Source organism: Kogia breviceps, chromosome 2, assembly GCF_026419965.1.
Source record: "Kogia breviceps isolate mKogBre1 chromosome 2, mKogBre1 haplotype 1, whole genome shotgun sequence".
Taxonomy (NCBI): domain Eukaryota; kingdom Metazoa; phylum Chordata; class Mammalia; order Artiodactyla; family Physeteridae; genus Kogia; species Kogia breviceps.
This window is the reverse complement of record NC_081311.1, coordinates 60767169-60793745: the sequence shown is the minus strand read 5'-3', so window position 1 is coordinate 60793745 and position 26577 is coordinate 60767169. Positions and strand designations below refer to the sequence as shown.

Genomic DNA, 26577 nt, shown 5'->3' with positions numbered 1-26577 from the left:
CTTCATACAGATAAAGATCCCAGACTTAAAGTTTGTAGCATGCCAAAGATCACACAGCCAGAAGGTGGTAGAGCTGAAGTACGAACCTGTTGTCAATCTGGTTTTGAAGCCTGTGGTCATAACCATTACACATACTGCCTCCCTACCTCTGCAGTTTAGTGTCAGAATCCTTGAGGATCAGTTTTGCTTTTGAGACTTTAGACAGCAAATATTTCCCGCTTAAAGACCCACCTCCCACCCCTAGTGAAGTGTTACAATGTAGGAAGTAATGATAATGTCATTCATTTATTAATGCTTTACACTTTCAAAAAGACTTTCACATCTTGATTCTCTTAACAACTCTGTAAGATGGGTATGATTAGTTTTTCAGCAGATGAAATATAAAGGTACACATCGTAAGATTATATAACCAATAGGTTTTTGAGCTTGGGTTTTTCAACCCCAAATACCAATTTTTTTTCCTCCACTAAACTATGTAATTTTAGCAACCATACATTTATTAATTAAATATTAACTATACAGGGTAATTAACAGGCATGGTATCTTCAGTCACATCTGGGTTTCTGTTTAGACTCTTTTCTAGCCTTGTTAATTTTAGGCAAATTACTAAATCTTTGAGCCTTCATTTCTGTAATATAGGAATAAGACCTTATCTAAAAGCATATCTAAAGTAATGGCATAGGGCTTGACACATAGTAGGTCCTTGGTAAATGGTAATTTCCTTGTCCCTTCCCACCTTTACTTGGTACAATAGCCATACAAACAAAATCAGTCTATGATCTTTCCTTGCCTTTCAGAAGCTTATTATCTACTAAATAATAGGATAGGGAAGCAATTCAGTTAATAGGCTTTTTTAGGAACTAGGAAGAAGAAGGTCATTTACCAATAAAGGGAAAAGGGCTTAGCCAAAAATCTGCTTTTATAATTAATTCTGACCATTCTGAGAGTGAAAAAAAATATCATTTATGGAAAAAATTGTTGATAGCACTTATTGGGCCAGAATTATTGACCCAGTATGGTTATGTTACTTGTTCTCTATTGTTGACTTGATACTCCCTAAAGATAACTCTCCCAAAAGATGATTCTCTAGAAGTGTCAGAATAATGTGAATAATGATGATAATGCAGATTATATGCATCTAAATAACAGTATATTAAAAGTAATTTTTACTTTAGGTGTTATAATGATAATTTGCTTTGAAGAAGTAATTTTAGTTTTCTCCCTAATAGTTCCAAATTATAGATATTAAAAAGAGGTTGGGGGCTTCCCTGGTGGCGCGGTGGTTGGGAGTCCGCCTGCCGATGCAGGGGACGCGGGTTCGTGCCCCGGTCCGGGAAGATCCCACATGCCGCGGAGCGGCTGGGCCCGTGAGCCGTGGCCGCTGAGCCTGTGCGTCCGGGGCCTGCGCTCCGCAATGGGAGAGGCCACAACAGTGAGAGGCCCGCGTACCACAAAAAAAAAAAAAAAAAAAAAAAAAAAAAAGAGGTTGGGACAAAATATACAGCTTAACATTTTAAAAATGGTAAATCTCAAGCATAAATGTATAGTGAATAATATAATGACCTACCCATCACCTACATTAAACAGTTATCAAAATTTTAATATATTTGCTTTATCTTTCATCTATATATTTTTTTCAGCCCGTCATCTGTGAAATAAGGAAGGAAAACCCCAGACACTATCATTTCACCCCATATACTTCATTATGCATTTCTAAAAATTATAGACATTTTCTTACGTAACCACAAAGCTATGATCAAATTTAATATTTCTTTGGTATTATCTAATTGTCACTTCATAACCAAATTTCTCTGACAGACTAAAATATGTTTTAAGTTTCTATTTCATAGCTGGAATCCACATTTCTGATCCCCACCACTGTCTCAAAGACAAGCTTTTGGTTGTAAAATCATTGAATGAGAGAAGGACAAATAGCTCTACACAAATCCAGCCCCACCATTTGAGAAATAATTTAAAGTACAAGCTCTGCTGACTAGGTCTTTATCTTTATATACAAAAATGGTACAATTTACTAAAATCTCAAACTATTCATTTGCTCTGAGAAGCCTCAAACAAACTACTTGGATTTGAATCCTGGCTCCATTACTTACTAGCCATATGACCTGAAGCAGGTTATTTAATCCCTCTGTGCCTCACTTTCCTTTCCTGAGAAACAAGAGTATTAGATTTATAATATACATTTGCATATTAAAAGCCCTGGGAAGACCTCTTGTAAAAAAAACGGTATAACTTTGTTTAACCTATCATGTTATTTGACTACAGAATTTTGTGGGGAAGGAAAGTCTATTGTAGATGATTAGGACTGGAACATATAATAATTGACCCCATAGTTTATTCTAATGCACATGTTGAACTCCCTAGAACAGTACTGTCCTATAGAAATATAATACAAAACACATATATAATTTAAAATTTTCAGGTAATCACATTAAAAAAATAGTAGAAACAGGTGAAATTAACTTTTTTACCTTTTTATTTTGAAATAATTATGGACTCACAGGAAGTTACAAAAATAGTACATAGTCCCATGAACCCTTCACCCAGATTCCCCCAATGATGACAACTTATGTAACTATAATATAATTTCAAAGTCAGGAAACTGACATTGGTACAGTACTGTTAACTAGACTATAAAACCTTAATCAGTTTTCATCAATTTTTATATCCATTCCTTTGTATATCTCTCTATATAGTTCTATGCAATTTGGTCTCATTTATTGATGTATGTAACCACCAGTACAACAGAGATACAGAGCTGTTCCATCACCAAGAAACATCCTTATATACCCCTTTACAGTCACATCCATTCCTTTCTCCACACCCTGGAACCACTCATCTGTTCTCCACCTCTATAGTTTTGTCATTTGTGAATGTAATATAAATGGAATCATACAGTATATGTAACCTTTTGAGATTGGCTTTTTTCACTAAGTATGATGTCCTTGAAATCCATCCAAGTTGTTGCATGTATCAGTTCACTCCTTTTTTATGCTAAATCATATTCCATTGTGTAGATATACCAAAGTTTAACTATTCAGCTGTCAAAGAACATTTCAGTTGTTCCAACCTTTTTCAATTATAAATAAAGCTGCTGTGAACGTTTGTGTACAGATTTTTGTGTGAACATAAATTTTCATTTCTCTGGGATCAATGCCCAAGAGTGCAATGGCTAGGTCTCATGATAAACACATGTGTTTAGTTTTATAAGAAACTGAAATTATTCCAGAGTGGCTGCACCATTTTCATTCCTACCAGCAATGTATGAGAAATCCAGTTTCTCCATATCCTTATCTGCATTTAGTGTTATCACCATATTTTATCTTAGCTGTTCTAATAGGTGTGTGGTTATACCTTATTATATTTTCAATTTGCAGTGAAATTAATTTTAAGAATATATTTTGTTTAACCCAAATATATCCAGAATATTATCATTTTAACATGTAATCAAGATAAAATAATTAATGATACATTGTACATTCTTGTTGTACTAAGACTTCGAAATCCTGTGTGTTTTACATTTAAAGTGCATCTCATTTCCAACTGACCACATTTTAACTGCTAGTGATTAATGGCTACTGTATTGGACAGTGCAGTTCCAGAACAGCAAGAAGTAGGCGACTAACTTGTAGATCAAGTTACTGAAAAGTATATATTTTTTCTTTACAGGAAATATAACTTTGTTTTTCTCTTTCACAGGAAAGGAATAACAAAACATTCTCTTAATCATCATCCCCTTCCAGAGCAGCTGGGTGCAATTTCCTCTACCAATGACAGCCATGAAAAAGACATAAGTTCCCAAAGGTAATAACAAAAAGTGTACTTGTTTGCTTGTTGCACTTGATAATGGCAAAAGTTTTGTTTTTTTGCCTTAGGATTGGTATTAAGCCTTGTACTAATGAAAGAAAACAAGAATTTTTATCACATTTTTTCAATACCATTCAACTTTCATTCTGGAACAGCTAATGGAAACACTTATTTTTATAACCTTTGAAAAGCAGTATTATGAAGTAGTTAAAAGCAGAGACTCAGGAGGAATCCATACAGATCTGATTTTTAATCCTGGTTTTGTCATCTATTAGCTGAATAATATTGGGCAAGTTACTTACCTGGTAATAGTATCTCTTAAAGGGTGTTGTGAATATAAATGAGATAAAATACAGTAAATGCTGAGTAAATATTAGCTGCAGTTATTCTTTTAAGAAATAGAGGATACGGTAACTTCACAGAGGGTTCGGAGAAGCAATGTGGTATCATAGAAAAATTACAGTCATAAAACCTAGTTTCAACACCTAGTACTAAATCTCAGATTCTTTGTCTTAAAAAAGGGGTTGAGTCCTGCATCACCAGGTTATCGTGAGGATAAAATGGGGTTAATATCTGTGAAAGTGCTTGGTAAACTAAAAGTGCCATACAAGTTCACATACTATTCTATGTGAAATCCTAGACATTTCTGAAATGTCTTTAGTTCTCAAGGGTAGATATTATAAGTGGAATGTTAAAGTATTCATTGTAAACTAAGACTAGAATTATTTAGAATGGCTGCCATCAATTCTGTAGGAATTAGGTCCGACTTTACCATGATGCTTACATTTCAAGTCCTTCATTTATTTTTGCTTCTGTGGATATATTTCTACACATGCTAATCACCTAATAGATTGCTGACTAGTTAATGCTGCAGAAACTTGAGGAAATATAAGAATTTTTCTGTTTTCTCTTCTCCTTCCAAATTGTGCATTTAGTGAGTCTGACATCACACAAGAATCACCTTGTACATCAGCTGACACTGGGAATTCAAGGTCTGCTTTTCCAAGTTATACAGGCACAGGGATCTCTACTGAAGGCAGCTCGGACTTCTCCTGGGGATATGGTGTGAGTTTTATGTTATTGGTCTGATGGAGTGCTTGGGAGACTGTTCTGGGAGTTAGCATTTGTCAGTTTGGTCAGTATATTTCATGCCTTCCCTCTCCTACATTGTTTATTTTTAATTTAATTTTATTTTTTTGGCCGTGCCGCGCAGCATGCGGGACCTTAGTTTCCCAACCAGGGATCAAACCTGCGCCCCCTGCAGTGGAAGCACGATGTCTTAACCACTGGACCACCAGGGAAGTCCCTCCTACATTGTTTATTTACCCTTTAAAATAGTTGTAAAGAAGCATCAGCTTCACCGTCTTTCAGTATTGCTCTGTTTTATGGATGTAGTCGTTGATCCTTAGAGATGCTTAGTGTTTGGCCTAAGCACTTGCACGTTAGTATGGATCTGGGCCCTGGATCTACTCCATCTGCTGTGCTCAGTCCACTAGTGTGTCTCTCCACTACTAATATTACCTTGTTATTTAAAATGGTTTTTTTTTTTTTTTTTTTTTTTCCGGTACGCAGTCCCCTCACCGCTGTGGCCTCTCCCGCTGCGGAGCACAGGCTCCGGACGCGCAGGCTCAGTGGCCATGGCTCACGGGCCTAGCCACTCATGGCTCACGGGCCTAGCCACTCCGCGGCATGTGGGATCTTCCCGGACCGGGACACGAACCTGTGTCCCCCTGCATCGGCAGGTGGACTCCCAACCACTGCACCACCAGGGAAGCCCCTTAATAGCTTTTTAATAGAATTTTGCATGTTTAACTTTTTAACTCACCAGACTTTTAAAACAGTATATGGTGTGAGGATAATTAAGTTCTTTTACTGTTGAACCTACTTTGTTTGAACAATTTTTCTACATTTGACTTAATATCATGGGGTTTTCATGATATTTTAAAAATCTTGTAAAATCTATTAGTGTTCATTAAAAAACATGTATTATTTAGTATTTGTGTCCTCTTTGCTCTTTCAGATAAATTTTATTTTCCCTTGTATGAAATTTTATAAAATATTCATGAGGGATTTAATTGATATTGCATTATAACATTTATTAAATTAGGTGCAGGGAGAACTAAAATTTATTGAATATTTAATAGATGCTAAGCTCTGTACTAATCGCTTTATAAACACATTTCAGTCATTTTGTACCTTAACTGAACTTAGTATTCTACCTAGAAATATAGTTTACTTAGATCTTCCTTTAATTTAATCTGCTTTATCATTTCATTATTTATTTTGAGTAAATCTCTTGTTGTAAGATACAACTGATATTAAAATTGAACTTAGTATTTAATTATACATTTTCCTTGCTTTTGAACTTAGGTGTTTTTGAGTTATCACTGGTATATAGGAATACAGTTTTCCCCCCAATTTAACTAATGGCCTACTACTTTGCCAAATATATTTATAATCATGCTGGCGTTTATATTCTTAGGTTTATTTCTTTTAAAATATTGTTTTAAAATTAACAAAGTTGGGGACTTCCCTGGTGGTCCAGTGGTTAGACTTTGCCTTCCAATGTAGGGGGTGTGGGTTTGATCCCTGGTCAGGGAGGTAGGATCCCACATGCCTCGGGGCCAAAAAACCAAAACATAAAACAGAGGCAGTGTTGTTAGAAGTTCAATAAAGACTTAAAAAATGGTCCACATTAAAAAAAAAAGTCTTAAAAAAAATTAACAAAGTTATTATAATGATGTAAAGGAAGACTTTTTTTTATTCTAATTATATCTATTATTTAAAGTTTTATAGTCAACAATCATAAAAATATCTAACCCAGTTCTATTCTATTTTAGTTTTACGTACTTTGGATTGATATTTTTTAAAATAATCAAATAAGGTTTATTCTAGGAATACAATGATGGGTCAATATCTATAAACGTATTAAAATGTTTAACATCAGTGAATTAAAGGAAAAAATATGATCAAGCCAATAGGTGTTAAAGATACTTGATAAAATTCAAAAACCATTCCTTATAAAAATTCTCAATTAGATAGGGAAGGAAACCCTTGAAACTTGATAATGACTATTTGCCAGTTGAATATCAGTTTAAATGGCAAAACACTAAAGCTATTTCAGTTATAGCAAGGAACCAGACAGGGATTCTCTATTTACAAATTTAATTGATTCCTTTGCTAACTTTGTACATTTTAATTTTTACATAAAGCTTGTCATTATACACTTTATCCAGGGATATTTGTTTTTCCACTTAAAACTATCAATATATTTTGAAGAATATATTACATTATAGTATAGTATATTATGTATATTATATTATAGTATATTCAAATATATTATATATATTATAAAAAAACTAACTGCTTTGTTCTTTGATGGCTGCATAGCCATTGCTATTACAAAAAAGTGCTGCATTTATGACCCTGTACATATATTATTTTACATATAAATGAACATATCTGAGGATAAATTTCTAGAGGTGGAATGCTGCTCAAAAGATACATGCTGGGGCTTCCCTGGTGGCGCAGTGGTTGAGAATCCGCCTGCCGATGCAGGAGACACGGGTTCGTGCCCTGGTCCGGGAAGATCCCACATGCCCCGGAGCGACTGGGCCCGTGAGCCATGGCCGCTGGGCCTGCGCGTCCGGAGCCTGTGCTCCGCAACGGGAGAGGCCACAACAGTGAGAGGCCCGCATACCGCAAAAAAAAAAAAAAAAAAAAAAAGATACAAGCTGGGCTTCCCTGGTGGCACAGTGGTTGAGAGTCCACCTGCCGATGCAGGGGACATGGGTTCGTGCCCTGGTCCGGGAAGATTCCACATGCCGCAGAGCGGCTAGGCCCGTGAGCCGTGGCCACTGAGCCTGCGCGTCCGGAGCCTCTGCCCTGCAACGGGAGAGGCCACAGCAGTGAGAGGCCCACGTACCGCAAAAAAAAAAAAAAAAATAAATAAATGTGTTTTACATAAGTGGAACGTCATTTATTGTCAAAGTGGTGAAAGATGTCTCAAGCCCCTACATACCTTTTTGTTCCTGTCAATAATCCTGTAAACTGAAGGAGGGAAGGGACATAGTTGATATTGCAACCCAGTGTGTGTACATAAGACAGAACACAAAGTTACACAAGGTAATAATCATTATGTGAGTGATCACTATGATATTTTACATTCTGTTCTGCCTTATTATATTTCACTTTTTTGATATTATTTAATAACATTTAAAAATTGATTTCATTGTCCACACAGTCCTGAAGCTTGAAAAACACTTGTAAAAGTGTTTCCTGAGAAGTCCTAAGTACTTAACTCTCCTGCTTTAAAAATATATGATACCAAGACAGAAATTAGGTAAAAATTAAAATTTAAATGAAAAAAAGATATGATAGAGATTGGTTAATTAGTATAAAGTGCTCTGATAACCTCTCAGTTTAGGATATTTTACTTGATGAATGTTCACATTATAACTAGCAGCATCCTATCACCAGAATGGAAGGCTTGAACTCATCTTTATAACCACCTCTCTCATTGAATCAGTCATCAAGTTTTGTGTATTTTATCCTCACAATGTATCTCGTCTTTTTTCTCCTTTTTTCTTTTTAAAAATTGAGATATAATTGACATATAACATTGCATTACTTTTAGGTATACAAAGTAATAATTTGATATATGTATATAATGCAAAATGATCAAAGTTCTTTCTTTGTTTCAGTAGAGGACAGAAATCCTGAAAAACTTTAAACTTTGTTAGCAAAATAAGGGTGTATGGATGCCAAAATTTTAACTGTAACGAACAGAATATAAAAATAATGAATAACTTCCAAATTTAAAAGGGGAATAAGGAAAACTCATTGTAACAGAAGGAAAAGAGAATAAAAAAACAAGAAAAAGGTTAAATAGAAAACACAAAATTAATGGTAGAAATAAGTCCAAATATTGCACATTACAATAATTATAAGTGGATAGAAGTTACCTACAAATAAAAGACAGAGACTCTGAAATTGGTTTTTAAAAATCCATCTACAGGGACTTCCCTGGTGGTCCAATGGGTAAGACTCCATGCTCCCAGTGCTGGGGGCCCAGATTTGATCCCTGGTTGGGGAACTAGATATCCCTCATGTGTGCCACAACTAAGAGTCTGCATGCCACAACTAAGAAGCCCGCATGCTGCAACTAAGAAGTCCACATGCCACAACTAAGACCCGGCGCAGCCAAAATAAATAAATAAATAAATAATATTTTTTAAAAAATCCAGCTCCATGCTATTTAAAGAAACATATCAAAAATGAAATGACCGTCAAATGTTGAAAATCAAGGGATGAAAAAGTTATAACAGTCAAATACCAGCAAAAGAAAGTTGACGTGAGTAGAATTTAAGTAGATAAATATTTAATAGGAAAAATAACAAGTTTCACTGAGACTAGGAAAATTTGACCCCACCCCTGCCAGGCTTGAAAACAATAAGTAGGAAATTTTGTAAGATATATTTGTGTTGAGTCTTTTTTTTAGTTGCGGTATGCAGACTTCTTAGTTGTGGCATGCAGGCTTCTTAGGTGCAGCATGCATGTGGGGTCTAGTTCCCCGACCAGGGATGGAACGTGGCTCGCCTGCATTGGGAGTGCGGAGTCTTACCCACTGGACCACCAGGGAAGTCCCTGTGTTGAATCTTTAAAACTGAAACTTAAATCTACCTAGCAAGCCCTTTTTTTTTTAATTGGATAGAAGCTGACTTTCATTGTTAGAGTGAAAATACATATTTCTCATCTTATACTTTTAAAAGAAGGTGTAACTTTTCTTCCACCAGAATGTAAAAGAGCACATAAAAACAGATGAAGTAGAGAGTAAGCAGAGAATCAGATAACATGATCAGATTCACACTTTATAGCCATCCTTTTGGCTGCTGCAAAAGGATAGATTATAGGGCAAAGATTCAAAGTAAACTGTCAGGTGAAAAATGTAGACTACAAAGTAATACATATATGGGATTGACTGTCTACCTTACGCTCTAAAAAAAATACTAGAACCAAGCAACCATAATAAAATTAACAATCATTATCTTTGAGTGGTAGAATTATTGGTAATTTTTATTTTTCTTTATACTTTTCTGGATTTTTTTGATGAAGAAAATGTTACTTTAAAAACGTAGATATTTCCACAAATTTTCTTTAAATAGGAATAGGGAGGCCATCTGAATATTGTAAGATCCAAAAACTCACTAACTTAACTTTTCTTTCAAACAAATGGACTAAATATTGAAAATAAAACAATCTGATTGCTTTCAACCTTTATGATTATTAACAGAGATTGAAGCTCATCTAAATATTTTGAGGTGATAATTTCTTCTAGGAACTTGATCAAAATGCCACTGAAAAAGTCCACGCAATGTTCACAGCCATTGACGAGCTCTTGTATGAGCAGAAGTTGAGTGTACATATTAAAAGTCTACAAGAAGAGTGCCAACAGTGGACATATAGCTTTCCTCACCTCAGGTATTGGAGCCCTTGTATATTAATGGCTAATACTAAAATTTGAAGAGCAGATTTCCAAGAAAGTTTGTATTCTGAAATCTCTATGGGCATGGATTTATATAAATAAGGCGATGTGGTATAAAGCCTCAGATGACAGAAAACTCATGTTGATGGAAGTTTCTCAGAGTTTTCATAACTACCAATATATTGTCCTAATCAAGTAAAACAACTTCTATGCCAGTAACTGTGATCTGTATACTGTGGCTGTCCAAACACCCTTTCTTTTGAACAAGAGGGTCAGAAAACGTATTTGATTACACTGTAGTCTATAAGTAAATTCTTATGCATGTATACTTGAAAGCAAACATAGGCTATTAGGAAGCTTTCCTTAGAAACCACATTAGTGCACTTACTACACATACTTAAAATTTATAAAGCTTCATGTTCTTAAGAATATAATTCAGTTTTCACTAATTTGGCCTGGCTATCACCCATTTTGGCAAATTTAATGAAGATTGTTATAGAGGATGGAGGGAAAATTACAAATGTTTGCCCAGTTCCCTTGGATTTTTTTCAGTGGGGTGGAAAGCTTTATCCTTTCTATCTCCATTGTATAGGAGAGAGATATACCTTTTAAAAGGCTCTGGATTCACATTTCTCTCAAGAATCATTCTAAATCAGTAACGGACTAAGTATGTACTAGACTTCTATGTAGAGCCATCAAATTTGTTCCAAAAATACCTGCATTTTGTATGTATGCCAGGTGAAGTTGCTTAATTATTTCTTTATGTTCTTCACTTTGAAGGATTCTGGGTAGGCAGATAATCACTCCAAGTGAAGGTTATGGACTGTACCCTAGATCCTCTTCTGCTGTTTCAGCTTCACATGAGGCAACACTGTCTCAAGAAAGAGATTCTACTATGTAAGTATTCTAATATGTAAGTACTTATGTATTCTAATGTGCAAGTATTATATTCTACCAGTTATACTAAGGGATTAAATACTTCTTCCTATTTATTGGTATTTAGTAAAGCACAACAAATTCTGTAAGATTGACCATAGTCTTTATGCATATTAGAATTTTGTTACTTAGTTTTTTGTTCAAAAAGTAAGACATTCTCTAGGATTTAACGGTTATTCAGATTCATATATATCTACATCTATCTATAAATATAGGCACTTCCCTCTTGGAATAAATGTATAGATAGACTGGTTTAAAGAAATTCAGGGATCTAAGAAACAGACTTTAAAATTTTTTTGAAAAAAATTTTGAAAAGTCATTTTCTTAAACATATAATACTAATTAAAACTTAATTTCTTTATGGAAGTTAAACTGGTATTAGTTTATCAGCTTAAAATGGGTAATTAGTACACTAGCTAAAATGGCTAATTCTTTAACACCTCAAACTCTTTATTTTTATTTTTACTTTTAAAAAATATTGGGAATTCCCTGGTGGTCCAGTGGATAAGGCTCCGTGCTCCCAATACAGGGAGCCTGGGTTCACTCCCTGGTCGGGGAACTAGATCCTGCATGCATGCTGCAACTAAGAGTCCGCATGCGACAACTAAAGATCCCATGTGCCGCAACTAAGACCCAGCACAGCCAAATAAATAAATAAATAAATAAATTCCTTTATTTTTTCCTAAGACTGTAATTTTACTTATACTGATACCTTCTAAGAGTTGTAGTAATACTTGCTTTTGATGCCTTTTTGGGCTTGTAGTAATTTCATCAGACCACAAAGTAAAACATTATTGTCTTAGGCCAGTTAAGGTTATGGGATCTGGGTTATCAACTAACTGATTTTTGGTCAGAGAATGGGATTTGTTTACTTCTTTCAAAGTGATTTAAGCTCAAGCTCCTGATCACTAGACTGAGCTTTCTTTCTAAATGTAAACCTCATGTATTATATCAATAAGCCTTTTTAAGTTTACTCCTTTTATATAAAGGTCAGACTTTTACAAACTAATGTCTCCCACAGAAATGATGTATCCTTTAATTCTCACTAACCAAAATTACATAACTTATGTCCTGCTATTAAGATATATTTACCTGGGCTTCTCTGGTGGCGCAGTGGTTGAGAGTCTGCCTGCCGATGCAGGGGACACGGGTTCATGCCCCAGTCCAGGGGGATTGCGGAGGAGCGGCTAGGCCCGTGAGCCATGGCCACTGAGCCTGCGCGTCCAGAGCCTGTGCTCCGCAACGGGAGAGGCCACAATAGTGAAAGGCCCACGTACCGCAAAAAAACAACAACAACAACAAAAAAAGATATATTTACCCAATCTATTAGTATAAACTTTATATATGCCTTATTATTTTATAACTATAAATAGCAGTTCCATTTAGAGATTCCAAAGAAATAAGGAACAAATCTGAGCAGTTAGCTCCTCCTTTTTTAGGACATCTGGCTAAATCATCATTCTGCAACTTAGTACAGGCAACCTTTCTTTCCTTTTTACTTGCTACCACCACCACTGCTGCTTGGTGCTTCTTATTTTTCGTTCTGCTTTTCTGGATTATTTGACTTACAGTTTTCAATAATTACCTTTCTTTACTATACAGATGAAACAATTACCTATCTATACTTTATATACAGACATATATTTAAATGAAACAAGTTATTCAGCTATATTAGCATGTCACTACTTATTGAAAATAATAAATTAAATATAATCCATATTTATTTTCCTATCACTATCACTGTGTCCATACTTGATATTTTCTCTCTTGAGTACCATTAATGAACTCATTGCATTTCAAAATATTTATATATTTTAATTAACCACAATTATTATTCATGCTCAGATTGTTACAGCTTGGCCATGTCAAGCTAGTTCCTTTGTTTTTGTCTTGAATGTATCCTTGTTTTCTGGTTACAATAGGATGCTCCAGGCCCATCCTGGGAAAAAATTGTTTCTTCCTTTAAGGCATGGTATCAGCTGAAATTCAAGGAGACCTAAGTCCTTTGAGAGGCTACTAGTATTTGAGAACAAAATTTGGGTAATGAGGGTATGTAAGTCGGTGATGATGCTGCAATTCTGCCACTTTTTGTAATAAGTGGTGTGAAAAAATGTGTCAAGAATTTATTTTGATATTATTCAGTTTAACAAATCAGTTTTCCATAAAATATGAGGTTGATCATCTACTTTCTACAAAAATAACATTTCAAATTATATCCATTCTTGCCTCTCCACATTACATCAGATTCTCCTTTTAAAGTTCAGGGTTAATCCTTTCTGTCCCCACTTAAAAATCTTCAGTAGCTTCCCAGTGAATTTAAGATACAAATCTAAAATTATATCATAAGCTGGCCCCGGCCTACATCTCTACCTTTATCTTCCGTCACTCTCTCTCTCCTTCATTAATCCTCCCACACTGGTTTTCTTTCAGATCTCAAATGTACGAAACAAGGTATTTGGTCCAGCTTCCATTCTTGAGGAGTTCTTGGGCCAGAGGAAAGTAGTATAATAAACAACACAAAAATACAGTCTCTTCCTTTTTGTATCTCTAACACCTCGCACAATGCGTAGAACATGGTTAGCATCAACTTTTTTTTTTTTTTTACTAAATTGAAACGTCATATTTATATGAAAACAAACTCCATGAAAATGAATTAATTGATATTATGGTTGCAAAACAATGTTATCAATCAAAACAAATTATTAGTGTCTAGGTCAAAATGGAATTCCAGGAACTTTATAACAATAGAAGATGGTGGCAGCATAAGGAGAAAACACAGGCCAGAAAAGGACCATGAACAGATGAGTCTGAGGACATTTCCATTTGAAAAAAAACTATGCAGTCATCTGCTTCAAGTTAGCTTAAGGGGCTTACCTACCCTTACCTTAAATACATACCTCAACAAAAATTAACTATAATATCTAATAAGTTGCTAAAGTATATGACTACATGCAGAATTATAACCCTTAAAAAATCATTAAAGAATGGAGAGCTCAGAAATAAACCTCTGCTTATATGAGTAAATAATTTTCAGCAAGGGTGCCAAGACTACACAATGCTGAAAGGACAGTCTCGTCAACAAATGGTGCTGGGGAAGGAATGCAAAAGAATGAAGTGGGACCCTTATACCATATACAGAAATTAACTCAAAATGGATTTTATAGACCTAAATGGAAGACCTAAAACTATTAAAACTCCTAGAATAAAACACAGGGGAAAAGCTTCAGGATATTGGATTCAGCAATGATTTATTGGATAGAACACCAAAAGCCTAGGTAACAAAAAGCAAAAATAAACGAATCGGACTACATCAAACTCAAAAATTTCTGTGTGTCAAAAGAAACAATCATCCAAGTGAAAAAAAAGGCAACTTACGGCATGGGGGAGAATATTTGCAAATTGCATGTCTGATAAGGGGCTAATATCTAGAATATATGAGGAACTTCTACAATTCAACAACAATAACAAAAATAACCCAATTTAAAAAATGGACAAAGGGGGGCTTCCCCCCTGGTGGCACAGTGGTTAAGAATCTGCCTGCCAATGCAGGGGACACGGGTTCAAGCCCTGGTCTGGGAAAATCCCACGTGCCGTGGAGCAACTAAGCCCGTGTGCCACAACTACTGAGCCTGCGCTCTAGAGCCTGCGAGCCACAACTACTGAGCCTACATGCTACAACTACTGAGGCCCGTGTGCCTAGAGCCCGTGCTCTGCAACAAGAGAAGCCACTGCAATGAGAAGCCCATGCACCGCCATGAAGAGTAGCCCCGGCTTGCCACAACTAGAGAAAGCCTGTGCACAGAACAAAGACCCAATGCAACCAAAACTAAACAAATAAAATTAAAAAAAAAAAAAAAAAGAAAATGTGGTATATACATATGATGGAATATTATAGAAGGAAATCTTGTCACATGCTACAATAGGGATGAACCTCAAAGATATTATGCTAAGTGAAATAAGCCCATCACAAAAGGACAAATACAATATGATTCCACCCATCTTTAGTATCTAAAGTAGTCAAATCATAGAAACAAAGTAGAAGCGTAGTTGCCAAAGGGAGGGGAGGAAGGGGAAGGGGCAATGAGTGTTTAATGGATATCAGAGTTTCAGTTTTGCAATGTAAGAAAGTTCAAGAGATCTGTTGAACAATAATGTGAACATACTTAACACCGTTGTACTGTATGGTTTTAAATGCTTATGATGGTGTATTTAATCTTACATTGTTCACCACAGTTTAAAAAAAATCATTAAAGTGACATGGTATGGTTTCTCCTAAGCCCACCTCCCTCATGTCACTCATTACAAATTATAGCTTTTGCTTTCATTTTCTTTGATTTTTTTTCTTTTTACAACTGTCCTAAATGCAAGAGCCCAGTCAAGCTAATTACAAATCAGACTTTTTCAGACATGAAGAGCTTTCTCAAGCTCTCCAAAACCATGGAGATGTTCTCTTTCAGTTCTTCTACTGGTAGGGCCATCCACAATCATATTTCCTTTCCTAGTGTACTAAGTTATATTTTCTTCGATCACAACTTCATGTAACTTTCCTCTATTTTGATCATTGCTAGAGGTCCACTGGAAGATAAATTTGGTCTGAAATGGTGTTGAGAGTGGTTAATTGTCCTTTTCAGATCCTACTCAGGAAGGAGAGCTCTTGGCCACTTGTTCCTCCCAGCCAACCTGGAGGGCCATGCAGTGATCACCTCCACAAAGGCTGCAGAATTCTGCCTCCTAAGGCCTACACCTGAGGGCTGGCTCCAAATCAAACGCTTTGTTTAAATAAGAAACCCAGCAAAGTCATTTTATCCTCCATGCATGTGGGAGAAGAATAAAGTGGCAATGATTTCTTTCCTCTCACAAGAAAACAGATCTGAACTTAAATATTATTATCAGGGCAATACATTATTAGATAAGACCACTGTTATTTTTTTAGTAAGTAAGTAAGGGAATTACAAACATTTTAGAAGTTAAAGGTTATTTTCCAGACATGGTAATCTCTGAAGTCTGATGATTTAAAAGATCCCTTTGTTAGAAACAACATTTGCAAAGACAGTTTTATGATGTAGAATACCATCTGTTTTTTGCTGCAGCTTTAGGGGAAATGGGAACACTTTTCCTTCTCATCTGAAAATTTTTTTAACTAACAAAAAGGCCTATACTTTGTTAGAAAAGCCTATTTTTTTTTCAGAGCAAGTAATTCCATTAGTTACCACTGACTAAAAAATGATTGGTTAATAATACAAATGGAACAATACAGTAGCACAATAACATAAGGAATGCTGGGAGTGCAGTGTTTGACATGGGTTTGACAGCTTTTAATTTTGTCATGTTGTGGTAAAAAAAATACTAACACCACTGTTTTATAAAAGAAATGACATATTAACACAAAAATGCATGTCTCAAAATAAGGACAGTCCTTTTCAAGAAAGGGCACTTTGTAGTCTTACTGAACATTGTTCTTATTTTGCTCATTTTGATGTGGATCAGTAAAAATTTTGTCATGGATTGCCATAAATCTGTTGACTAGATTTTGGGTATCACTGTTTTAGAGTTTCAGAACAGAGACTTAAAAAACCTTAAGTCTCAAGTTTAGAGACTTTTATAAACGGTAATACCAGCTGGTTTTGATATATTTGTTCTTCAAATTGTTTTCCCATCTCTTATTGTCTCTCTGTCCCCCATGCCTCCTGCCATGGTCCAGGCTCTCATCAGCTTACCAGCTCTTGTTTCATCTTTTGCACTAGCCTCCTAACCACATTATCCTCTTCATCACCACCATAGTGATCTTTTAAAGAAAGGATGCTGTCATTCCTCTTCTTAAAAACTTCAATTCCTGGGCTTCCCTGGTGGCGCAGTGGTTGAGAATCCGCCTGCCAATGCAGGAGACACGGGTTCGTGCCCTGGTCCGGGAAGATCCCACATGCCGCGGAGCAACTAAGCCCGTGAGCCATGGCCGCTAGGCCTGCGCATCCGGAGCCTGTGCTCCGCAATGGGAGAGGCCACAACAGTGAGAGGCCCGCATACCGCAAAAAAAAAAAAAAAAAAAAAAAAAAACTTCAATTCCATTGCTATCAATTAGCCAAAGTTAACAAAGTACTTTACAGTCTGGCCTAATACCCTTCCAACCACTTCCCATGAACCATACACCTTATTTAATGGCTTGCATAACAGAGAAATTTCTCTTTTAAAAGAAGTCTGGAGGAAGGGTATCTAAAGACAGTACAGTGGTAGTATGGTGTTTTCAGGGTCCTAGACTCATTTCATCTTTCTGCGACATTGTGCTAGCCCAGGATACTTTTCCTGAGTTGTTGTTTTTTTTTTTTTTTTTGTGGGCCAAGATAGATGATAGAGTTCCAAACATGACATTCACTTTCCAGCTAGCAGGAAGCAGGAAAGGCAGAAGGGCAAAAGGGCACCCCTTAAAGCTAACCCAGTTCTCTTTAAACAGCCTCCCCAGAGTCCCACATAACAATTCTGCTCATATCTCATTGGTCACATCTGGCTGCAAGGTGGTGGGAAACATCATCTCTGAGGTGCGTGTATTGCTCTCCTGAATTAAATTGGCATGATGTATTAGGAGAGACAGGGAGAATTGATATTGGAGGCACCTAGCATTCTCTGCCACATATGTATAGAGTTTTTTGAAATTACTGTACATATTTTGTAATCTTTTTTATAATTACCATTTTATTATGGGAATCTTCCATTTTGTCCCCCAACATTAATTTAGTAACCTCATAGAATTCCATTGCATGAATATACCATTATTTAAACAACCAATCCCCTATCCTATATTTTGAAACAGTTGGGCCAGTTTTGAATTTTGGCAATTATAAGCAGTTCTGTGATGATAATTTTTATAGCTAAATCTTATAGGTCATATCCTTGAAGGAAATCCCCTACAAATGAAACCACTGAATCAAAGGGTATTTCTGTTTTAAGGCTTCTAATACATATTTCCAAAATGTCTTCCAAAAAGATTTTCCCACTAGCCTTGCTGAAAAGTGCCATAGGTTTATTCTTTTTTCATTGTTTAAAAAATACTTAAGGTACAAAAAGGTATAAAGAATAACACAAAGCATACATTGATTATATTTAGTATTTGGTTAAACTGAGAGCCATTTAAAAAATTGTACTGCTCAGATTTGACTGACTTTCTCCAAAGTAAACCTGCTGAAGTGAAGGCGTCATCATATATTCATTGTATACCTGGGTAGGATGAGAAATTTAAATTTAAGCAAGGGAAGATACTTGCCCTTTAGGGGTATGCATTTTGAACAATGATGGAGTTATTGAAATAAACATATAACCTCCTGAGGTACTTTAAAGAGCTAATTATGAATATTATTAGATTTTAAAAATAATAATATATTATATAATAATAATAAATATTATTAGATTTTTTAGAAAAACTTATTTTATAGCCATAGCTGTTGCATCTGAAAAGATAGCAAGCAGTATTCAATAGTGCATAATATACCTAAGCAGAGTGGGTCTATGGCTAGTATTTATTTATTCCTGTTCTGAGAAATAACAGGTTTTAAGGTTTAGAGTAGCCCAGGAAGGTGTCACTAGGGCAAGGGACCTTGAGCTGAAACTTGTGCAAATGAGTTGCTTTGAGAACTGTTTATGTTGAACATAATTAATATTTTTCCTCTTCCAGATTTGGTATTAGGGGAAAGAAGTTACATTTTTCATCTTCATATGCTCCTAAAGCATCTTCCATTGCCAAATCTCCTAGCTTGTGTTCTATGGAAAGAGAAGAGGAAGACTGTATAATCTTCTCAGAAGGAATAATAGAGGAATACCTAGCATTCGACCACACAGATATGTGAGTATTATTTCTTTTAAACTTTTTACTCCCCTCCTATTTTGTTGTCAATATCTATTTTTTCTAAAGTATACTACCAATATGACGTATAATTAAGTTGGTCTGTTTGTTATTTATTTTCTATTAGTTCTCAGTTATCCAGTGTCATATAAATTGATATAAATTCCTATTGCTTTCACATACCAGTCTTCCTTTTATGTTTTTTTCCTGCACACGTCATTTGCCTCTTCCTGAGATTAAACATTTTTAAATGAATTAATTTTTTTCTCCACTTCATTTGGTTTTCCTCTTTGTAAAGTATCACCAGTAACTCATGAAAACTTTATTCATCTGATTCTAAATCCAGTGCTTTATTCATCTGATTCTAAATCCAGTGCTCTCTTCACTATTCCATACTACTTTTCTGATATATTAAACTCTTAAATTATTCCTCTAAGCCTTTAAAAGCTCAGAATTGATAATCACAGTAGTACATCTAGAAGTGAGAATTTCATTTTAGGCTGTGAGGCTGTGGTTAGGTCTAGTTAGTGTCACATGATTCTGGACTTCTTCCCATATTTCCTACTGAGCCATGCTTACTACATGCTCAAGGTACACAGTCCTAGGGTCAGGTAAACACAACCCAGGTTTCCAAACATAACACTGTTGAGCTAGCTCATTGTTCCAAGGGAATCATAAGTATGCTCTTTTGGTTTTCCAGAGATTGCCCCCTTCCCTTTCACTTCATCCGGCCTGAGTCAAATTATCCATATTTTCTCTTCCTTTTTCCTCAAAGGTCTTTTCCCTTCATTTTAGCTTATAAAAAATACAGCAGATTTAACTAATTTAAAATGTGATGTTCATGGCTCATAGGTGTCCCTGGGGCATCTCTTCCCCTTTCCTGATAGTAAACCCAAATGAATTTTCAGGTAAAACGGAAGATTTTTAGAAAGGCAGTCTTCTCTTTAGAGATATCACTGAGATATTGAGATGTGATGAATGAAATCATGTAAGTTTGGAAGAAAATGAGATATGAAAGATTGTTTTTTTTTAATAACTTGGCAATAGGGAAGGTCTTTCTAACCATAGCACAAAATCTACAAGTCATTTAAGAAATTCTTTTAAAAACTACATAAAATAATATTTCTGCATAGAAAAAACTCATGGAGTCAGAAGACAAATGACAAACTGGCAAAAATATTTGCAGTTCATGCATACACAGAGGCTTAATTTCCTTAATATGTATATCAGTAAGGAAAAGAGTAAGGATGAAACAAAGAACATGAATAGTTCACATTATAAGGAAATGGATTTTAAATATATGAAATGGAATTCAATCTCATTCACAATTAGAGATGCAAATTAAAACTATAATGAGTATTCTTTTACATGTCAGACTATCAAAAGACAAGATAAAGAAGGTTAACAATCCCTTGAATGAGAAAAGAGGCATATTCTTTCACTACTGGAGAATTATACCACCCATTTATTTATTTATTTATTTACTTACTTACTTAGGTTTGTCAAAAATTTATTCTTTATTGTCAGCACGTTCCATGGTATGGATGTACCACAGTTTGTGCACCTTTGGAAGGACACCTGGGCTATTTCTAGCTTTTGGCTGTTATTGATAAAGCTGCTATGAAAATTCATGCACAGATTTTTGTAGGAACAAAACTTTTCATGTCTCTGGGATAAATACCCGAGAGTATACTTTCTGGATCCTATGTATACCACCTCTTTAAATTGAAATTCACATAACCTTTGACTCAATAATTCTATTTATAGGAATTTATCCTACAGATATAATACCCATGTAGCCAAAGAAGTACATACATATTGTTCCCAACTTAAGATGAGTTGACTTATGATTTCTTGATTTTGCGACTGTGCAAAAGTGATACATATTCAGTAGCAACTGTACTTTGAATTTTGATTGTTTCTTCCTTGGCTGGTGATATGCAGTATGATACTCTCTCGGGATGCTGGGCAGTGGCAGCAAGCTGCGGCTCCCAGTCAGCCACACAATCATGAGGGTAAACAACCAATATACTTAAAACCATACAGCCATTGCTTTTCACTTTCAGTAGAGTATACATACGGTAAATTACATGAGATATTCAATACTTTATTATAAAATAGTTTTTGTGTTAGATAATTTTGCTTAGCTGTAGGCTAGTGTAAGTGTTCTGATCACATTTAAGGTGGGCTGTGCTAAGCTATAATGTTCAATAGGTTAGGTGTATTAAATGCATTCTTGACATGATAGTTTCATAAGTTCATTGCACTGTAACCCAATATGTAAGTTGAGGAATATCTGTAGAAGGATATTAATTGCAGTATTGATTATAAAAGCAAAGGTTAGTTGATCAATAACTGTCTAGTTAGATATATTATGGTATATCCAATGGAATACTCTGCAGTTATTTTTTAAAAGAGGCAGATTTATATGTATTGATAGGGATCATGGACAAGATACATTGACAAAGAGTGAGGTGCACTACAGTGTATAATGTAACTATCTCTCTGGACCTAATGTATGTTTGCTTCTGAGAATGGGGACTTGGGGACAGAGATGTAGGAGACTTATTTTTCACTACATACATTTCCTTCTATACAATTTGAATTTTTATCATATGACTATGTTATCTCCTCTAAAAAGAAATATAAATTGAAATAATTTAATGCTAATCAGCCTCCTCTGCCACTTAATGCCAGGCTAGCTCTTCCTTGGGAAAGGAGAAGCAAAGGGAGTCTGGCTGCCCTGCTTAAATCTTTTAGCATCCTTCTTACCTGCCTACAGTTTCCTATTTCATTCTTGAGCACTTTGTTGCCCTAGGAGTAACTTTCACTATAAAGGTACTTCTCTCCACCCAAGCCAGTTCCAGAATTTGCTTTGTCTTAGTTTATAATACATCTGTCATAGATAAGCACATCCATCAGCTAAATTTTCTTCCCCCAGAAATCTGGGGCTACTGGCACTCATTGCCAGAGAAGAGACAGACTTGCCTAACTGGAAGTTTCTGGGTTATAGATACACAGTCTCCAGAAGAGCCTCAGAGTAGTTTCCTGTGCTGTTGGGCTTCCCTCTTTTTCCTTTACAGCTAATTACCAAATGTTTATTTGCATTAGTAAAAGTATACTAATTTTAATAATCTATGTAGACTATTTCCCTAATGAATCATTGCCTCAATTAATTATGCAGCATAATCACAGTTATATGTGCATCATTAAATGTGTCAAGTTAATATTAATCTAAATGTTATCCAGTAACAACAAAAAGATTATTTTTGTGTGCTTAATTGTCATATGTTGCTTGTTGTTCAATTAAAAATACCCATCTATTTAAAGCTTAAAAAAGTACAATGATTCTCAGTCTTCTTTTTCTTGTCCTGTTTTTTTGGCAGAGTAGGGGGGTGGGGTGGGATGGGTATATAAAGGGAAATGCAGAGTCTCCTCTGTTGAAAACTCCCTTAGTTCACAAGCCTATTTAATACCTGTGCTATATATGCGGGGAGGAAGGGGGTGGTGGCGGGGAGGAGCATAAATCACATTCCTAAGCAGCCAAAAGACAGTGGTGAACACCCAGTAAAGAATAACCATGAAGTCTTTCCTTCTTGCTTCTGTTACAGGGAAGAGGGGTTTCATGGAAAGAAATCAGAAGCAGCTACAGAGAAACAGAAATTAGGGTACCCACCCATTGCTCCATTTTACTGCATGAAAGAGGATGTCCTTGCTTATGTGTTTGACGATGTGTGGAGCAAGGTCCTAAGCTGTATGGAGGAGCTGACACGTAGTCACTGGGAGGGATTTGATTCTGGTAAGGCTCTTTGTGAAAACAATATAAAAAAATAATTGTTTATACTTTCCAAACCGTAACCAGTCTATTAAATTATATGTTCCTTAGTACAAAAGAATCATATTTGTATTTCTCATAGAAACTAACAGATATTTGGAAAGTATCTGGGAATGAGTGGATGAGTAACAAGGCCTACTCTATGATGACTAGATAGAGATTGTGCTTTCTCTTTGAATATAATTATTTGTGAGAAAAAACATGTGCAAATACATTTAAAAACCTGCTTTACTGAAGAATTGATATACAATAAACCAATCATATTTCAAGTGTATTATCTGATAAGTTGACCTATGTATACAGCCATGAAACCATGAGACAATCAATTTGGTGAACATATCCATTACCCTCAAAGTTAATAACCTTGTAATCCCTCCCTCCTGCCCTTGTCTGACCCACCATCCCCAAATGACAACTTATCTGCTTAAATGGTATCATGTAGTATTTACTCTTCTTTTGTTGGCTTCTTTCCCTCAGTGTGATCATTTTGACAGTCATCCATGTCACTGTGTGTGTCAATAATTTATTCTTTATTGCTGAGTTGTATTCCATTGTTCCACAACTTGTTTATCCATTTATCTGTTGATGGACATTTGGATTGTTTTCATTTTTGCACTGTTAATGCTGTTACGAACACTAGTGTATAAGAATTTTGACATACATTTCCTTTTCTCTTGGGTAGATTTCTACAAGTGAAATCGTTGGATTATATGGTTAAATGTATGTTTAACTTCGTAAGAATTCTCTATTGATTTTCTATGTTGCACAAAAATTATCACAAACTTAGCAGCTTCAAACAACACACATTTATTATCTCACAGATTTGTAGGTCAGAAGTCCAGGAACAGCCAGCTAGTCCTTTACTTAAGATCTCACAAGGCTGCAATCAAGGTGTTGGCTAAAGCTGGGTTCTCATGTAGAGGCTCAACTAGGAAATGATCCACTTCCCCTTTTGTGTGTTTTTGGAAGCATCGAGTGTCTTGTAGCTGTAGCAGTCATGGCAGCTTATTTCTCCAAAGCCAGCAAGAAAGACTGAGAGCTAATCTGCTAGCAAGACAGATACTTATATAACAGAATCATGGGGGTGACATCCCATCACTTTTACCATTATCTTTTGATCTGAAGCAAGTCACAGGTCCTGCCCATGCTCAAAGGGAGGGGTTTACACGAAGGTGTGAACATCAAGAGCTGAGAATCATGGCGGGGGGTGGGGGCTGCACCTTGGAATTTGTCCACTAGTCTTCCCACTGGCCCTTAGTGATTCATGTGCTCCCACAGGCAAAGTACATTCAACTCCCTTCAAAAGTTTCCAAAAGAATCATCTATTACAGCATCAGCTCCAAAGACTTTGAATCAGGTCCTGGTATGAATGAAGTTCCTGGATGTAATACAGGAAGCGAAATTACTGGGGCACAATTCCTTTCCATCTATAAACCTATGAAACTAAAGCTTACATACACAGGTATATAAACATCTAACTATATAATCCAGCCATTCTACTCCTAGAGACAAGTTATTTGACCCCAACACACCCAACATACAATAGTGGGCCAGCAAAAAAGATAACCATTATAGACACTCCAGTTAAAAGGCTGGGGTTGGGGAGGGGAGAGTAAAAATGGGTCCACAGCAATTCTGAAATCCAGCTGTGAAAATACTGGGAGTTCCTTCATTAAGTTTTAAAGCTTGGAAATAATCCTCTCAGCTTTCTGCTCTACCCTCTGAGCTCTTGGTTTTGCCCTCTGAGTCATCCTTCCTTTTTCATGAAACATAGCACATGTTTGTAGCTAAGTAATTTTATTAGGCTGCTTCCTGCTAGTAGAATTTTGGGGGTCTGATAGCCTTCCTTTGTTTAGAATCTTTTGCCATCTAGAGAGATTGAGAATTTTCAAAATCATCAAGTCCTGGTTTCTTTATGTTGAATAGTTTCCCCCCCAATTTATCTCTCTCATCTCATGTTTGATTATAAGCAGCAAGAACAAAATCAGGCCTCACCTTTAACACTTTGACTGGAAATCTCCTTAGCTATATAACCAAGATCATCACTTAAAAGTTCTGATTTCCACGTGACCACAGGAGACCATTTCACTAAGCTCTCTGCCACAAAATAACAAGCATCTCCCTACTTCCAGTTTCTAATAACATGTTCCTCATTTCCTTCCAAGCCCTCCCCCTACAGCTTCCTCCAAATCCAGATTCCTCTGAAGTCTGTTCAAGGTAATTTATGTCTTCTCTATCATGCTTCTCAAAGTTCTTCTAGCTACTACCCATGAACAATCAAAAATGAAATTAAGGAAACAACTCATTTATAATAGCATCAGAAAGAATAAAATACTTAAGAATAAACTGAACCAAGGAAGTGTAAGACTTATACACTGAATACTACAAAATATTATTGAAAGAAAATAGAGAAGACCTAAAGAAATAGAAAGACACCCTCTGTTTATGGATTGGAAGACTAAATATTGTTAAGATGGCAATACTCCCTAAATACATCTACAGGTTGAGTACAACCTTATCATAATTGTAACTGCCTTTTTTGCAGAAATGAACCTGAAATTCATACAGAAATGCAAGATATCCTGAATATCCAAAACAATATTGAAAAAGAACAAATTTGGAGGATTCCTACTTCTTGGTTTTAAAACATAATACAAAGCTACAGTTATCAAAACAGTGTGGTACTGGCATAAGAACACATACTGATCAATGGAATAGAATCAAAAGTCCAGAAATAAATCCACACATCTATGGCCAACTGATTTTCAACAAGGGTGCCAAGACCATTCAACGGGGGAAGAATAGTCTCTTTAAGAAATGGTACTGGCAGGGAATATAGCCAATATTTTATAATAACTGTAAATGGGGTATAACCTTTTTAAAATTGTGAATCACTACGTTGCACACCTGAAACTTACAGAATATTGTAAATCAACTAGATGTCAATCAAAAAAAAATTCAGATAGAAATAAAAAAAGAAATTTTGCTGGCACAACTGGATAGCCACATGGTAAAGAATGAAGTTAGACCCTTACTTCACACCATATACAAAATATCAACTTGAAGTGGATTGAAGGTACACATTTAAGAGCTAAAACTATAAAACTTAGAAGAAAACATTGGAGAAAATCTTCATGAGCTTGGATTTGGCAGTGGATTCTGAGATATGACACCAAGACCACAAACAACAAAAGAAAAAATAAATAAATTGGACTTCATCAAAATAAAAAACTTTAGGGTGTATCAAAGAACATTATCAAGAAACTGAAAAGACAGCCTACAGAATGGGAGGAAATGTACATAAATCATACACCTGATAAGAATCTAGTACTCACAGTATATAAAGATCTACAACTCAAAAACAAAAGAAAACACAACCCAATTTTAAAATGAGCAAATAGGCCTTCCCTGGTGGCACAGTTAAGAATCCACCTGCTGAGGGAGGCGAGAAGATGGTGGAAGAGTAAGACGCGGGGATCACCTTCCTCCTCACAGATACATCAGAAATACATCTACACGTGGAACTTCTCCTATAGAACACCCACCGAATGCTGGCAGAAGACCTCAGACCTCCCAAAAGGCAAGAAACTCCCCACGTACCTGGGTAGGGCAAAAGAAAAAAGAACAAACAGAGACAAAGAATAGGGACGGGACCTGCACCAGTGG

The 26577-nt window shown here is 35.8% G+C and overlaps 1 protein-coding gene across 2 annotated transcripts in view; it reads left to right on the top strand.

Annotated features, from left to right (window-relative positions):
• Window positions 1-26577, top strand: part of FAM149B1 (family with sequence similarity 149 member B1) — a 52983-nt gene that overhangs the window by 688 nt on the left and 25718 nt on the right. For both annotated transcript variants that reach the window (XM_059054206.2, XM_059054208.2), the window contains exons 2-7: window positions 3718-3822; window positions 4761-4890; window positions 10163-10305; window positions 11090-11206; window positions 18909-19076; window positions 22688-22875. In XM_059054206.2, the coding sequence (XP_058910189.1) occupies window positions 3718-3822; window positions 4761-4890; window positions 10163-10305; window positions 11090-11206; window positions 18909-19076; window positions 22688-22875 (851 nt within the window). The remainder of the gene's footprint in view (window positions 1-3717; window positions 3823-4760; window positions 4891-10162; window positions 10306-11089; window positions 11207-18908; window positions 19077-22687; window positions 22876-26577) is intronic.